The 14,460-nt window shown below is 43.6% G+C and overlaps 1 protein-coding gene across 6 annotated transcripts in view; it reads left to right on the forward strand.

Moving 5' to 3' along the window:
* Window positions 1–14,460, forward strand: part of SHTN1 (shootin 1) — a 96,765-nt gene that overhangs the window by 52,831 nt on the left and 29,474 nt on the right. For all 6 annotated transcript variants that reach the window (XM_080641024.1, XM_080641026.1, XM_080641023.1 and 3 more), the window contains exons 11-13: window positions 1,672–1,771; window positions 6,014–6,096; window positions 10,327–10,436. In XM_080641024.1, coding sequence (XP_080497150.1) covers window positions 1,672–1,771; window positions 6,014–6,096; window positions 10,327–10,436 — 293 coding nt within the window. The remainder of the gene's footprint in view (window positions 1–1,671; window positions 1,772–6,013; window positions 6,097–10,326; window positions 10,437–14,460) is intronic.

Genomic DNA, 14,460 nt, shown 5'->3' on the forward strand with positions numbered 1-14,460 from the left:
TGAACCTGGGACCCTTCAGTCCGCAGGCTGACACTCTGTCCACTGAGCCAAGCTGGGTAGGGCTGCAGTTTATTTTTTAAAATTGATCTAACATTAAGAACTATTCCATTCTTTTTGGTGAATATCAGAGCAGCCAGTAGTAGAAAGCCATCTGTCTTTATTATAAGAAGAGGGGCAGACAGAGAGATTTGACATTCAGTTTTGAACATGTTCTAGTTTCTACTGTGTGTACCCAGGCATACCCTAGGGCAGGGGTCCTCAAACTTTTTAAACGGGGGGCCAGTTCACTGTCCCTCAGACCGTTGGAGGGCCAGACTATAGTTTAAAAAGAAAACTATGAACAAATTCCTATGCACACTGCGGGCCCGGGACGAGTCGGCTGCTAAGCAGGACAGGCAGCGGCACCTGGTGGGCCGGATAAATGTCCTCCGTGGGCCGCATGCGGCCCGCGGGCCGTAGTTTGAGGACCCCTGCCTAGGGCACTGTTAGAAATATAGAAGAGCCTGGCTGGTGGCTCAGTGGTTGAGCGTGGACCTATGAACCAGGAGGTCACAGTTCCATTCCCGGTCAGGGCACATGCCCGGGTTGTGGGCTCAATCCCTAGTGGGGGGCGTGCAGGAGGCAACCGATCCACGATTCCCTCTCATCATTGATGTTTCTATCTCTGTTTCCCTCTCCCTTCCTCTCTGAATCACTAAAAATATATTTTAAAAAAGAAAGAAATCTAGAAGAGAAGAAACCATGCCCTTTCCTGAGGAACTCAGACTCCCTTTGGAGAGACAGTCACACGAATATGGAACAGGGAGAGGAGTCGTGGTGTGGGACAGCTTGGCCCACGCTGCTTCCTTAAGCGTTGCGAGTAAAAAGAGGTGGACACACCATCGGGGGTCCCGTCAGTGCGGCAGGTGCAATGGCTGTGGACACAGCTCTTCCTGAGAGCGCACAGTACTCGGCACCTGGAGCCCTTAGAGCCCCCGTTAGAGGTGTTGGCATCCGGGATGGAACTGTCAGTTCTCTCCTTGAAGTCAGGAAGCGTGTCTGGAGCAACACCAGTAGGCCCTTCCACATGGCTGATGCTTAGTAAACGCCTCTTTCGCTAATGACTTGCGTGAACTGAATGAACACGTGATATTCCCAGAATGCTCTTCAGAAGAGCAGCCAGTTTCTGAGCCACAGACACTGGAGAGTGTGAGTCTGGTTAACACCAAGAACACAAAGACTTGCACTTCTTGAAGGAAACTGAGTGGAGGAGGAAAGCATGCTATTAAAATTCAGTACTAAATGTCACCTTTAAAATTAACCCGGGGCCTATGCATTTTAAAAGTCAAGTATTAACAGTTTCCCAGTGTTGGAGTGGCGTGTTTCGTCATTAACAAATACTTGTCAGCCTACTCAGTCCTTCCCGCCCGCCCAGCCGCTGCCTTGAACTTTGTCTTTTCCCTGGTTGTGTGAGCAGCAAATAGAAGGTAACGCTTTCTTGCACCCCATGGAAGGCCTTTGGATTAGTGAGAGCAGGCTGGGTGGTGAAAAGTTGTAAAAGATTCTGCAGTTTCATGTTGAACGTTCTCACTTGGCTTCATGAGAAAGAACTCGATTTTGAGAGCGGTTTTGCTTGTTTTGGTGCTAAGTTGCTTATTTCTGCACTTTTCTGACCGTGTGCTCTCTGTGCAGTGGATGAGCTCCAGAAGCGGGTGAACCAGTCTGAGAATTCAGTGCCCCCACCGCCTCCGCCTCCACCGCCGCTCCCCCCTCCTCCGCCCAACCCCATCCGGTGAGTGCATGGGGAAGACTGCTCTGCGTCAAATGTCATTCCTTGTCAGAGAACCTGAAGTTTCTGTTAATGGGTTTTTAAAAAATACTGGCTCAGGTTGCATCATTAGAGGGATGGTGAGAAATATGAGTGAGCCCTAGCCGCTTTGGCTCGGTGGACAGAGCGTGCGCCTGTGGACTGAAGGGTCCCGGGTTCGATTCCGGTAGAGGGCACATGCCCAGGTTGTGGGCTCGATCCCCAGTCCAGGGCGTGCAGGAGGCAGCTGATTAATGATTCACTCTCATCATTGATGTTTCTTTCTCCCTCTCTTTCTGAAATCAATCAAAATATATTTTTAAAAAAGAAGTTTTAATGATGTCAGCTGGTGTGAATCCCAGAGAATTCTCTAAAGACCCATGTATTATTCCTTTCTTGTAATATATGCAGAAAGGGCCTTACAAATACCAGAAACATTCTTGAGGCCAACAGTGTTCTGTTGTAGATGCTCAGATCCCCCGTGGATGTTCCAAACCGCCAGCATTTAGACATTTATACCAATTGTTTTGACACTTCGGTTTTATAATGTCGGCCCATGACGTTCGGATTTCCTTTAAACTGCAAGACTGAGCATTTTTCAGTTTCTCCAGAGCGTTTTCATCTTTTCTCTCTCGCTAATTTGAATTTGGAGAGTGCTGGTCTGTTCAATTATTTTAAAAAGTACTAAATGAAAACTTAACAGGACTAAACTAATAAACTAAAAGTACTAATTTGTTTTTATTCCTCACCTCATTTTTAAAGCTTTAATAACGCTGAGAAAGGAACCTTCCAATAATAGAAGAAATTATGTTTAAATTCTTGTGACAGGAAACCATGTATGCAGACAAGAATTCACTTTTCCTGAAGCCCAAGGTGACTTAATGGTATTGAGTGCCTGAACTCAGCACATTCACCCTAGGAGGGCTAGGGTCAGATTTTTGCCTTTATGGGTCTTCCTTTCACTATGTAGAATGACATAAGACAATCTACCTGCTCCTCATGTCATGATGTGAGCTGCTCCTGTATAATTTATTCTTGAACAAACAGAATTTAAAAATTTGCTAGACTTTTAGCTTTCATTAACTCATGTGATTTGTTTAATCCTTTCACACAGAGAAGCCATTTATTCCAACTTGGTACCTTTGCCGATCCCTCTGAATAGAATGTGTAGCATGTTCCTCCCACACGGCTCTAAAAATGGGACTTGGCATTTTAATAAAAATTCTCATTAGTTTTCCTTACTGAGTGGGGTATGACAATTTACTTTAAGCCATTGAAGTCGTTAAAGCAAAATAATTTTTACACGTGATCGATCCAGGAGTCAATTGAAAGAATTTCAGGTATTTTAAATTCTTCCTCTCCTGGGTTGCTAAGTCTGTAGGAGATGGAGATATTCTGAATTTGACATTTAAAACAGGAAATTCATCACTTTGATCTTTCTCTAAGGTCTGGAGTTTTGAGCTGATAAGAAGGTCACTTTTGACTATGAGGAGGGAGAACTATTAAAAAGCGATTATAGTCTTGCTGTTGGCCTTTAATTTTGAGTCTCAGAAATCATGAGAGCCCTTCAGATTCAAAGTAAAGTATAACCTAAATAGGATATTTTTCCCAAAGAGTACTCTACAGCTAAATTGAGAAATGCATGTAGGATTCAGACCATGTGCTCTAAAGCATGAATTCTTCGATAAGGCCCTTTAGAGAACATTCATTGAATAACATGAATAATTTTTATTTTAAGATGAATTTAAATAGTATAAGACATAGTTTCTCAGTAGAAAGAGATTTTTTTTGGTAAGGATAACCTTCTTGTCAGAGAAATATATTTGCATTCAGATCGAGTTTCAGTGGACTTTGAATCCGCTAGTCAAGGTTTTCCAACTTTGTTCCTGAGCCATTTGCTTTATCCTGATGATGAAGGTCCTGGGTAGCAATGAAAATGGGGGGGAAAGACCAGGGCCTGTGACTACTTTAAGTACCTTTCTTGCTTTTCCCTCATCTTCCTGCTCATTTAACTGAGGGGACAGGTGGCAGAGAGGGAAGAGAGGAAGAAGGCATACATACTTCGGTCATTTTAGACAGGTCCTGGGAAGGTGTGGCTCATGGGAAAGGGGTAGGTTGTCTTAGTGTATTCGTCAGAGTTCTCCAGAGAAACAGAACCAATAGGGTGTGTGTGCCTGTGTATACATATATACATATAGAAATGTACATAAAAAGAGATTTATTCTAAAGAATTGGCTCACATTATTATGGGCATGGACCCAGGATCTGTAGGGTGAGGCAGCAAGCTGGTGACCAAGGAGAGCCTACGGTCTAGTTTCAGTCTGCAGGTCAGCAGGCTCAAGACTCAGGAAGAGGCAGTGCTTTCAGTTTGAGCCTAAAAGCAGGAGAAAACATGTTTTACTTCCAAGGCAGTCAGGAAGGAGGGATTCTCTCTTACTTGGGGGAGGGTCACCCTTTGGTTCTCTTCAGGCCTTCAACTGATGGGGTGAGGACCACCCATATGAGAGAGGGCAATCTGCTTTACAGAGACTACCAATTTAAACGTGAATCTCATTCAGAATCCTCACAGAAACACCCAGAATAATGTTTGACCATATATCCGAGTGCCCTCTGGTCCAGTCAAGTTGACTCATAAAATTACACTTCACAATGGGCATGAGGAACCCTTCTTAAAGAATTTCAAGGTAGCCCTAGCCGGTTTGGCTCAGTGGATAGAACGTTGGCCTGCAGACTGAAGGGTCCTGGGTTCGATTCTGATCAAGGGCACGTGCCCGGGTTGCGGGCTCGATCCCTGGTAGGAAGTGTGCAGAAGGCAGCTGATCAATGATTGCCTCTCATCATTGATGTTTCCATCTCTCTCTCCCTCTCCTTTCTTCTCTGAAATCAATAAAAAATACATAAAAAAAAAAAGAATTTCAAGGTGAATATGTTCCATTGAACTGTTCCATCTTTGGAGGGCACTTGGCTTGAAGCTTTTATCCATTCATTTGAAATGGGGAGATTTTAGACAGTGGTTTGGATTATTTGTCTCAGGGGTCTTGTCCTGGTCTTCTCACATGTCCTGTGAGACCCACCCAACCTATTTTCTGTGTGGTCTAAGCCAACCTTGACAGATGGTTCTTTTCTGATATTACATGCGATTTTCCTCTGGGTACCATACCAGTCTCCAACTTATGCTTCAGTGCAGAGCACTTATAGCTAGTACTTTCTCCACTTAGGTGGTTTACAGTGATGACCATATATTCTTACTTCCTTTGTGTAAATATATACAAATAGTCTGAGCATTGCAAAGACTTCCTGCTTTGTACAGTAATACTCTCCAAAGTGCCTCTCGGAACCAGAGGTGTGATCATTGTAGGGCGTCGTGAGAGGCTAAGGGGCGGCCAGTGATTAGTCAGAGCCTTCCTCCTGCTATTGTCAGATTTAAAGCTTCTGACCTACTTGATGAATGTGTCGCAATATGTCAGTGAGGGTTTCATTTGTATTTTCTAAAAACTCATGAAGTCAAGTACCTTTTTGGTACGTGTATTGGAAATTTGGACATTGTCCTTTATTGAGTTTCAAGAGTTTTGTCCGTTTTTCTGGTGTGTTATCTGTCCCCCAACCCCCCATTGATTTATAGAATTTTTTTTTATTCTTTATGGTGTCTTCTAATACATGGAGGTTTTAAAATTTTAACGTGGTCAAATTTATCATGATTTGCATTTTAGGCAGATTTTTTAAAATGTAGACCAAAGGAACAATGCTCTAAATATATTTTATCCTTAAGTATCTGGTCCATGTCACACAGATTCAGGTTATTTTATGCCTCTATTTCCCAAATGGATATTTACTGAAAACAACCCCTAATTCTTTCATCCTTTCCTCTCCCTCACATGCGTGACATAGAGAGTATTTTGGAATTTTAGATAAGAATATCAAATTTTTTTTTCTGTATCTGTTTTACTTAGTAAATGTGCATGCATCGTATTGGTAATTATAGCAGTCCCCATCTTTCAGTAATTGATTTCACACAGAAAGGGATGAGACACCTTTCTCTTCCCCGAAGTGATGAAAAGTTTGCTAATTTATTAAAAGTGGAAAGTAAGCTGCTTAAATTCTCCTGGTACATTCATATACCTAAGAGAAGAGTTGGATATTTACTGATTCTTTAGAATCTATACATGTCATCTCTTGGATCATAAGGCATCCAGTAATCTCCTGTCAATCTTTTTCTTTCTCCGAAAGATCCCTCATGTCCATGATCCGGAAGCGATCCCACCCCAGCGGCAGCGGTGCTAAGAAAGAAAAGGCAGCGCAACCGGAAACAAGTAATTCTCCCCCTCCCCCCACCCTTTGCTTTACTTCCAGTGGTGGTTTTTAACAATACACACACATGTTGTATTTCATGTGTGCGAATCGACTTTCTGCACCTGATTCCCACAGCCCTTTGTAGTCTGTTCCTCTGCACAGTAATGCAGCTGGAAGGCAAATTCTGCGTGGCACAGGGCGTGGCAGGATCCAGAGAAAGCCCTGCCTTTGGCCATCTGCAGGACAGCCCTGCTCCTGGGTTCCTGGCTCTGCACCTTCTCTGACACCGGAATTACCATTTTGTTTGTTTCCATCTTGTTTTGGGACAGTTGATCAGTCTGGGAGGGTCAGGAGGGCACTCAGAACAAAATGATTTCCTTTCCTCAGTAAATGACATGGTTAGCTTTTTAACCTGCTCAGCACCCTTACATTGAAAGTATTCTAGAGCTTATTAGCCCCCAATGTTAGAAACCACACTTTTCCTTATGAAAATGATGTTCCAGTTACAATTCATGAGACGTGTTGGTATTCCCTCCCTTATCCTTGAGCTATTGCATTGTACTCTGGGAATCTAAGTAGAGCTACTGGCACAGAAGTTGCTCATGAGATTTTACATGGAAACCTCCCTAAAATCATCCTGCCTTAAACGATATGTGCCATAGCCACACGTGGCTGGAGCCTCTCTCTGTCAGGCACGGCAGCTATTTAGCGTGTCTTGTGAATAGTTCATACTCAAAAATGGTTGTTGAATGAATAATCACATCATCAGTGATTAAGTGCATGATGAATGAATGTAGAGCATCAAACACTGGGCTCCTCTGTGACGCTTTGGAATTTACACGTGAAATGGAGGGGCCCGCCTGGCTGTGATGGCACTTTTTAATGTGAGCATCTCATGGTGGCTTTTACTGTTCAGTTGGCTTGCCTCTCAGAGCTGATGAACGGAGAAACGTTTGTTGGTAGGTTATGGCTCTTAACGGTAGGGAAGGTTTGTGGAATGTTATACTGGTTTTAAGGTTTAAATGTAAGAAATCATTACAGACTTTGAAGTTAGTAACTTGCTTTGATAAGAATGCAGTTATTGGACACATTCTGAGATTTCATATATTTAGGTCATTAATTTGTTGATATTTTCTGGCCTCAGTTTACTAATCCATAGAGTGGGGAGAATAGTGGTTCCTATTTCATAGAGTTGTGAGAATTAATGAGTAACATGTAAAGCATTTAGAATAGTATTTAGCATATAGAAAATACCCAAAAATGTCAGCTAAAAGGAAACAAACAAAAACTGGTACAACGTCCTAACCACCCTTTTGCGGGGCAGGAGTCCTGATTCGGCAGGCTCTTGTGATCATGGTAGTTAAGGAAATTGCCTTAACTTTATAACCTTGGGTCAAATTCAGACTCGTTCAACCATGATGTGTGCTATAGAAATTTTGTGCGTCATGGTGGCATTGATTTTTTTTTTAATGCCTTTTAAAAAAATGTTTCTGAAAGAGAAAAGTAATCCTTTGGCATTAAACATTCATTTTAGTTTCTTCAAGGTAATAATAAAAGATTTTATTGAGCAATAAGGTGATGGTTTTGTCTGTGGGTCTTTTTCTTCCTTTCTTTTTCCTTTTTTTTTTTTTTAAGGAATTAACTTATTTTTCAAGTGGGTCTTAAGATTTAAGCCTCTATTAATTACACGTAGCTTTCTGATCCAAGACTGACCTTGAAGCACTAACTCAAAGAACATTTGATTTTATTTCCCTGTGGCAGTTCAATAACATTAGACCTGTTGTCTTCATTTGTCCCCTTTCTGTAATCTCCAGTACCCTGCATATTTCTATTGTCCCCCTGATTACATGCTTTTGTGAGACAATTACCAACTGCATGATTGCAGAGAGAATTACAAAACAGACCGCGAGCTCTCCGTGGGCGATTCTTGCAGATTTATTAGAACAGCTTCACAGTTTAGAAGTTCGTATAGATTGCTTTTTGCTGGTTCAAAAACAGGGTCGGGGAGGAAGAAAGCTTGTGTAGCTAACCCAGCGTTGCCCTCGTGTTGTGCCCGAGCAGGGACTCTGATAAGAGTGATTTCTTTTTCCTTAAGACCAATTAAGCCTTTACATTTTGAAAAAGACAGAGAAATCAAAGCCTGGTTTGGAATCAGTACACAGTCCAGATAGTGGCACTTCTCTCAATTATCACTATGATCCTGGCAAGCAGAAATAAGAAACTACTTTAAATTCCTGCTATGTTAGATGCCGCAGCAGATTTGAATGGTGTTGACCATAATTCTCCATCTGTCTGCCTTAAGTAGTGTTGTGTGGTGCATTTAATTGGATTTCAGCCTTTCCTTACAGAGCGCTAATCTGTTTGTAGGCACTGTTCCTGTTGCCATGAGCTCTTCCCAAGTCTCACTCCAAATGGCAGTCTTTTTGAACATCAAATGTGTCTTTTGATTTTTTTTTTTTTAATTCCCAGGAAGAAATTCCATATCCATACTACGTGCTTGAACGACAGATCTGGATTTTATCGCCTTTGGTTTTGAACAGGGTCAGCAAAAGCACTGCGTAGTGCATTATTTTAGGTATTCAGGTTTGAATGGGTGAGTGAGTGAGTGAATGAATGAATGAATTTCTGTCCATAATAATTTTCTTGTCTGTCCCCTTGTTGGTGTTTGTGAGCCATCAGCAGAAGCTGCCCAGGAAAGTGCTGCTTAAGGGGCTCATAGTGGATCAACCCAGAGTTTTGTCCTTTTCATTTTCTGGTGGATGAGTTCTGACTTTGGTGCCATTTTTCCCACTTTATTTTTTTATTTCTGCATATGAAAGATGCTGTTTGGATATGTTAATTCCCAGCATTCCAGTGGCTTGTGAGGATGACTGTACTATTGGAAATAAGGACTGTGTCAGGAAACCTAGGTTATGCAATGATCCCATCACTACCGCGCTCACAGAGTGAGGAGAATGGAACCTTCTGGACTCTGAAAAAACCCAACTTTGTAACGAAGCCCAAATAATCGTGTATGGAACCTTCTGCTAGTGAATTTCGGTCGGATAGCAGAAAAAGAAGCCATGGTTTAGGCCTTCTTAGGGCAAAGCCTGCCCCTACTGCCAGTTAGCTTGGGGATCGTCTCCATTTAGAAACCATCCTTTTGGGGCGTAGCTTTTCCTGTTCAAATAACAAAAATATTAATAGCCATTTACAGCCCAAACTTTACAAAGTCAGTCAGTACGTAGATTCTTGTTGAATGCCCGCTAGATGCCCCACCCTGTGGAGTCAATTTAAAGATACTAATTGGAAGGTCTTTATGAGATATTTAAACTTAACTATATTGGCTGCAGTGCCTTCGATGGAGGTAAACAGGAGATCTAGAACCGCATTAATAGTGATAAATATTCCAAAAATGATTTTTGGTCAAGCTATTCTGCGAAAGAGACACATTTCTGTATTCTGATCAACAGGTTGAAGCTCCCCACAGTTGCATTCATCTAATTGACACATATTTCAACAGCTTTATTGTTTTTGCAGCAAAACGGTGCAAAGGTTGGACAATAGACCATTGAAATTTTGAAATCAAACTTAATTACTCAATTACAGTCATTTCTAGGTGTGTGTGTTCTTTTAACAGTGACCATTTTAAAAGACTTGAAAAAGGTTTGCTTACATGTTTCCTTCCCATGTGACTCCTACACAAAAGATGGCAATTGAAAAAAGAGATTTTTATCTCTTTGCCGCTCATCTTTTGACTTAATTTCTTTCGAGAAGTAAAAGAATCATTTTGGTCATTTATTTTCAAATGGGCTTTTTGATAGCTATTTCTCCTTCGGGCTGATTTCTTTGACATAGGATGTACTATGACTTACAAAAATATCTTTGAGGCAAAGACAAATAATTATTTTGCGTTAGTTACAAAGTTGGGTTTTTAAAGACCTGTAGAAATTCAGGTCTCACGTTTTGCTGACAAAAGGAACAAAATCCACTTTAATTGCCTAACACAGATGAGGCGCTATTGATTTCCAGGTTGCAAATTAGACCTCACAATTTGTAACTCTTATTTTTCAAAGCAGGTCTTTTCTTAAAAGACTTTTATGAAAAATATGTTGCTATCCGGTAACTCTTAACCTGAAATTGTTGGTGTTTTGTGACTTTGTCTGAAAAATGACTGCGGTTCATTACACAGTACAATCTAAGCCACCACAAATAGGACGTGGCGGTTTTCCTGTAATCTAAGATGATTTCTGTGTGTGTTCTCTGAATAGCTGAAGAAGTCACGGATCTGAAGAGGCAAGCCGTTGAAGAGATGATGGACAGGATTAAAAAGGGAGTTCATCTTAGACCCGTTAACCAGACAGCGAGGCCGAAGGCACAGGTATAGAATGACTAAATGCTTTCTCTCCCCCGGATGTTTCTTTCTTTGAATGTGAAATTTCGAAATGTGATGCAAGCTGTATCAGGACTGACTGTCTCATCGTAGGATAAGGCTAATGTGTCATAAAAGCCTTCATTTCCATAAGCATGTTTCAGGAGGACTCTGTTTGACCCAGGGTAGCCCTATATCTCCATGGAAACCAAGTCCTCTTCTTGTAGGATGCTGCCATCAACTTGAGAGAGACACTGAGAGGAACTGTTATATCAGATAACAGTTATGACACTACTGTTTCTTTTCTTTAATTCCTGGTTGTTTAGTGTAATTTAACAAGTATTTATCGAGGATCTGATGTATGCCAGGTACCGCTTTAGGCACAGAGGATAAAGCAATAAACAGGAGGGACAAAAATGCTTGCCTTCCTGAGGCTTCTACCTGTGTCTGTGTCGGGGTGTGGCGGGGGACAGGAGCTATGGGTAGGGGTCACATACTGATGCCAGAACAGACCTAGGACAGCTTTTGAGAAACAGTGAGATTTATAGGATTGTTTTCACTGATTTCACAGACCAATTCCCGGTCACTTCAAGGAGAAATTTTGTGTGTCTATGTCATCAGCTTCTACCCTTGCAGACCACATGGAGTGCCGGGATCTAACGAAGCCCTAAGAGTCTCTAGTTCAGTGCTTCCCCTTGTACACCTGTCCCATTTCCGTAGGCCCAATAATGGGGTTTTTGACATTTTTTCTTTCTTTTTTTAAAAAAAATCCTTACCCGAGGACATGTTTTTATTGATTTTAGCGAGAGGGGGAGGGGGAGAGAGAAACATCGATGTGAAACAGCCATCAGTTGCCTCCTGTATGCACCCCAACCAGGGATCGAATCCACAACTTAGATATGTGCCCTGACCGGGGAACGAACCTGCAACCTTTTGGCGTAGGTGACGATGCTCCAGCTAGCTGAGCCACCCGGCCAGGGCTTGACCTTTTTTTTCTTGGGGGGGGGGGAAACTATTTTTTCACTTGAGTAAGATATCAGTGGGTTGGTTCTCTTTCTTCTCCTTTCAAAACAAACCGTAAGGTTCTTTCTTACTCCAGAGATGCCTTTCTTCAGCTGCTTCGATGTCCCCAAGTAGCGAAACTGTTCCACACAAATTCTGCTGGGCCGTGACAGCTGCCACTTGGCCACAGGCAGGCAAGGTGGCCAGGCCAGGCCAGAATGGCCACGGTGTGGCCTGTCCGCGGAAAGGGGGTTGGAAAGACGACGCAACTCCAAGAGTAGACACGTGCAGTGACGTGGAAGCTCCCCGACCACGGGGAGTGAGTCCGTCTTGTGCTGCTGCTCTGAAGAAAGCCAGTTTCAAAGTCAGGGGCAGGATGTAGAGCAGGAGGAGCCACCGAGCACAGCTGTTTCAGCGCTGGTGCCTGGCAACCAACCGAGGACAGAGCGCTGTTGTGGGAGGTGGGGCCTCACACACCCCTGCCCCCAGGCCTGGTCCTCCCAGAGGGAGAACAGCGCCTGCCCTACCCGACTCCCGGGGTTGTGTCCCGATCAAATGGAATCAGGGGTCCTCAAACTACGGCCCGCAGGCCCCATGCGGCCCGCCGAGGACATTTATCCGGCCCGCCGGGTGCCGCTGCCTGTCCTGCTTAGCAGCCGACTCGTCCCGGGTCCGCAATGCACATAGGAATTTGTTCATAGTTTTTTTTTTAAACTACAGTCCAGCCCTCCAACGGTCTGAGGGACAGGGAACTGGGCCCCTGTTTAAAAAGTTTGAGGACCCCTGGAATAAAGTGTGAAAACACTCCAAAACGCAGGGTCCAAGCGGAACTTTGGAAAGAATACATTCTTAGGACTTACATGGCACAGCTATTTTGGCAAGAACAAGCAAAACCAAGCTATTGCTATAGGAAAAAAAATCTGTGTTATAAAGAAGCCAGATTACTGTAGAAAGAAACAACATTGAAGGCTTCTTAAATGATAAGTAATCCATGTTCTGTGTGTACTCTTCCAACAGTTACACAATATTCAATGTCAATTCCAAATCTGGAAGACAGCTGACCAAGGATCAGTGGACAAGTGGGTTTTTCGCTGGTAATCGTGACACTATGTAGCTGTAGTGCTGAATGGCCTGGTCAGTCCCCTTTAAAACAGGTGGTCACTGCCCACCTGGGCACGCCCCAAGTGTGAGAGCATGCGGCCCAGGCTCCGAGGCTTACGCAGCCGGCGTTGGAGTGTGCCTTTAGCCAGGGCATTCGTTCGGAAGTCACAGCTTGTCACCTGCAGAACTCAAGCCTGCCCTGAGAAGACTAAATTCTCTGCATATTTCCCAAATTCCTGGATGGCGTTGGCGGTGCCGGTGTGGTGGAAATGATGTTTGAGAGCTTTCGCCTGACACGGATGGCTGGCATGATGGCATGCATGTTTCACAGAAGTCTTAGGCTAGGGAAGGAGAATGCCTTCGTCTAATGTGCACAAGCGCAGCAAACCTCTCTCCTTCCTTCTCCCTCTCTCCCTTTTCTGTGACTGTCCATTTTTAAACATTGGCATAGGGCAGCCGTGGGCAAACTACGGCCCGCGGGCCGGATCCGGCTATTCTATCCGGTTCTCTTGCTCTCCCCTCCGCTCCTTTACTTTGAATTTATATTAGTTCACACAAACACTCCATCCATGCTTTTGTTCCGGCCCTCCGGTCCAGTTTAAGAACCCATTGTGGCCCTCGAGTCAAAAAGTTTGCCCACCCCTGGCATAGGGTCTTCTTCTTACTGTGTCCTGAGAGAAGAGGATTATAGGTTGCTAAGAATCACCTCCCATTTCCTGATGAGAGGAGTGAGCCTTCGCATCTTTCCAGGACTGGGAGGCTGAGGGGTCCTTGCACTGTCTGGCGGGCGGGCTTTCTCTGCATCTCTCGCCTTTGGGAAGGGGGAGGTCAGAGGTCTTCTTTGATCTTCTCCCTGAGGTCCTCATGCTAAATTTTCCCTCCAGTAAATGAGGTGAGGGATCCACAGAGACTGGTAGGTATGATGGGGCCGGTACATATAATACCCAGAACTTGCTCAAATTGTTTTGTTCATGCTATAGCCAGGAGAGACCTGGGTTTGTAATGGAGACACTGATTCAAATACAACCTTCCTCAAGGTGCAACTTCCCTCATAAGTAAGACGAAGTGGTTGGACTACACACTCTCTGAGGTCTTTTATTGATTTTTTTAAAATTTTTTTAAAATTCTAATTGTCATTTTATTTTCATTTCAAGGGTATATTTCACACTGCAGGCCAAGTCTCTACAATAAGTCCAACTAGAGTTTAGGAAACTAGATATATGATAGAGAATTCTTTTTTTTTTTTTAAATTAAGGTATTATATGTGTACATATCTTACCATTGCCCCCCCACCCCACTCCCATACATGCCCTCACCCCCCAATGTTTTGCATCCGTTGGTTACTCTTATATGCATGCATATGAGTCCTTCAGTTGATCTCTTATTTCCCCCACCTCTCCCTAAACTTCCCGCTGTACTTTGACAGTCTGTTTGATGCTTTACTGCCTCTGTATCTATCTTTTTGTTCATCAGTTTATAATGTTTTTTATTATCCACAAATGAGTGGTATTTTTCTTCCATTGACTGGCTTATTTCACTTAGCATAATGTTCTCTAATTCCATCCAGGTTGCTACAAATGGTAAGAATTCCTTTTTTTTTTTTTTTTTTATTGATTTCAAAGAGGAAGGGAGAGGGAGAGAGAGCATCATCCTTCAGTTGCCTCCTGCAAGCCCCCTACTGGGATCGAGCCTGAACCCCTGGCCTGTGCCCTGACCGGGAATCGAACCGTGACCTCCTGGTTCATAGGTTGACACTCAAATATGGAGCCACGCCAGCCGGGCTCTTTTCCTGTTTCATGGCCAGGGCTGCTCACGCTCTCCTGGAAGCCGGCTCTTTGCTGGTCCCTGCTCCCGACTCAGTCCCGTTACGAAATTCACGGAACAACGCGTGCGGGTCTCTGTCCCTGGCTTCTGCCCGGGGCCCCTGGAG

The sequence above is a fragment of the Plecotus auritus genome, assembly GCF_963455305.1.
Source record: "Plecotus auritus genome assembly, chromosome: 9".
Classification (NCBI taxonomy): domain Eukaryota; kingdom Metazoa; phylum Chordata; class Mammalia; order Chiroptera; family Vespertilionidae; genus Plecotus; species Plecotus auritus.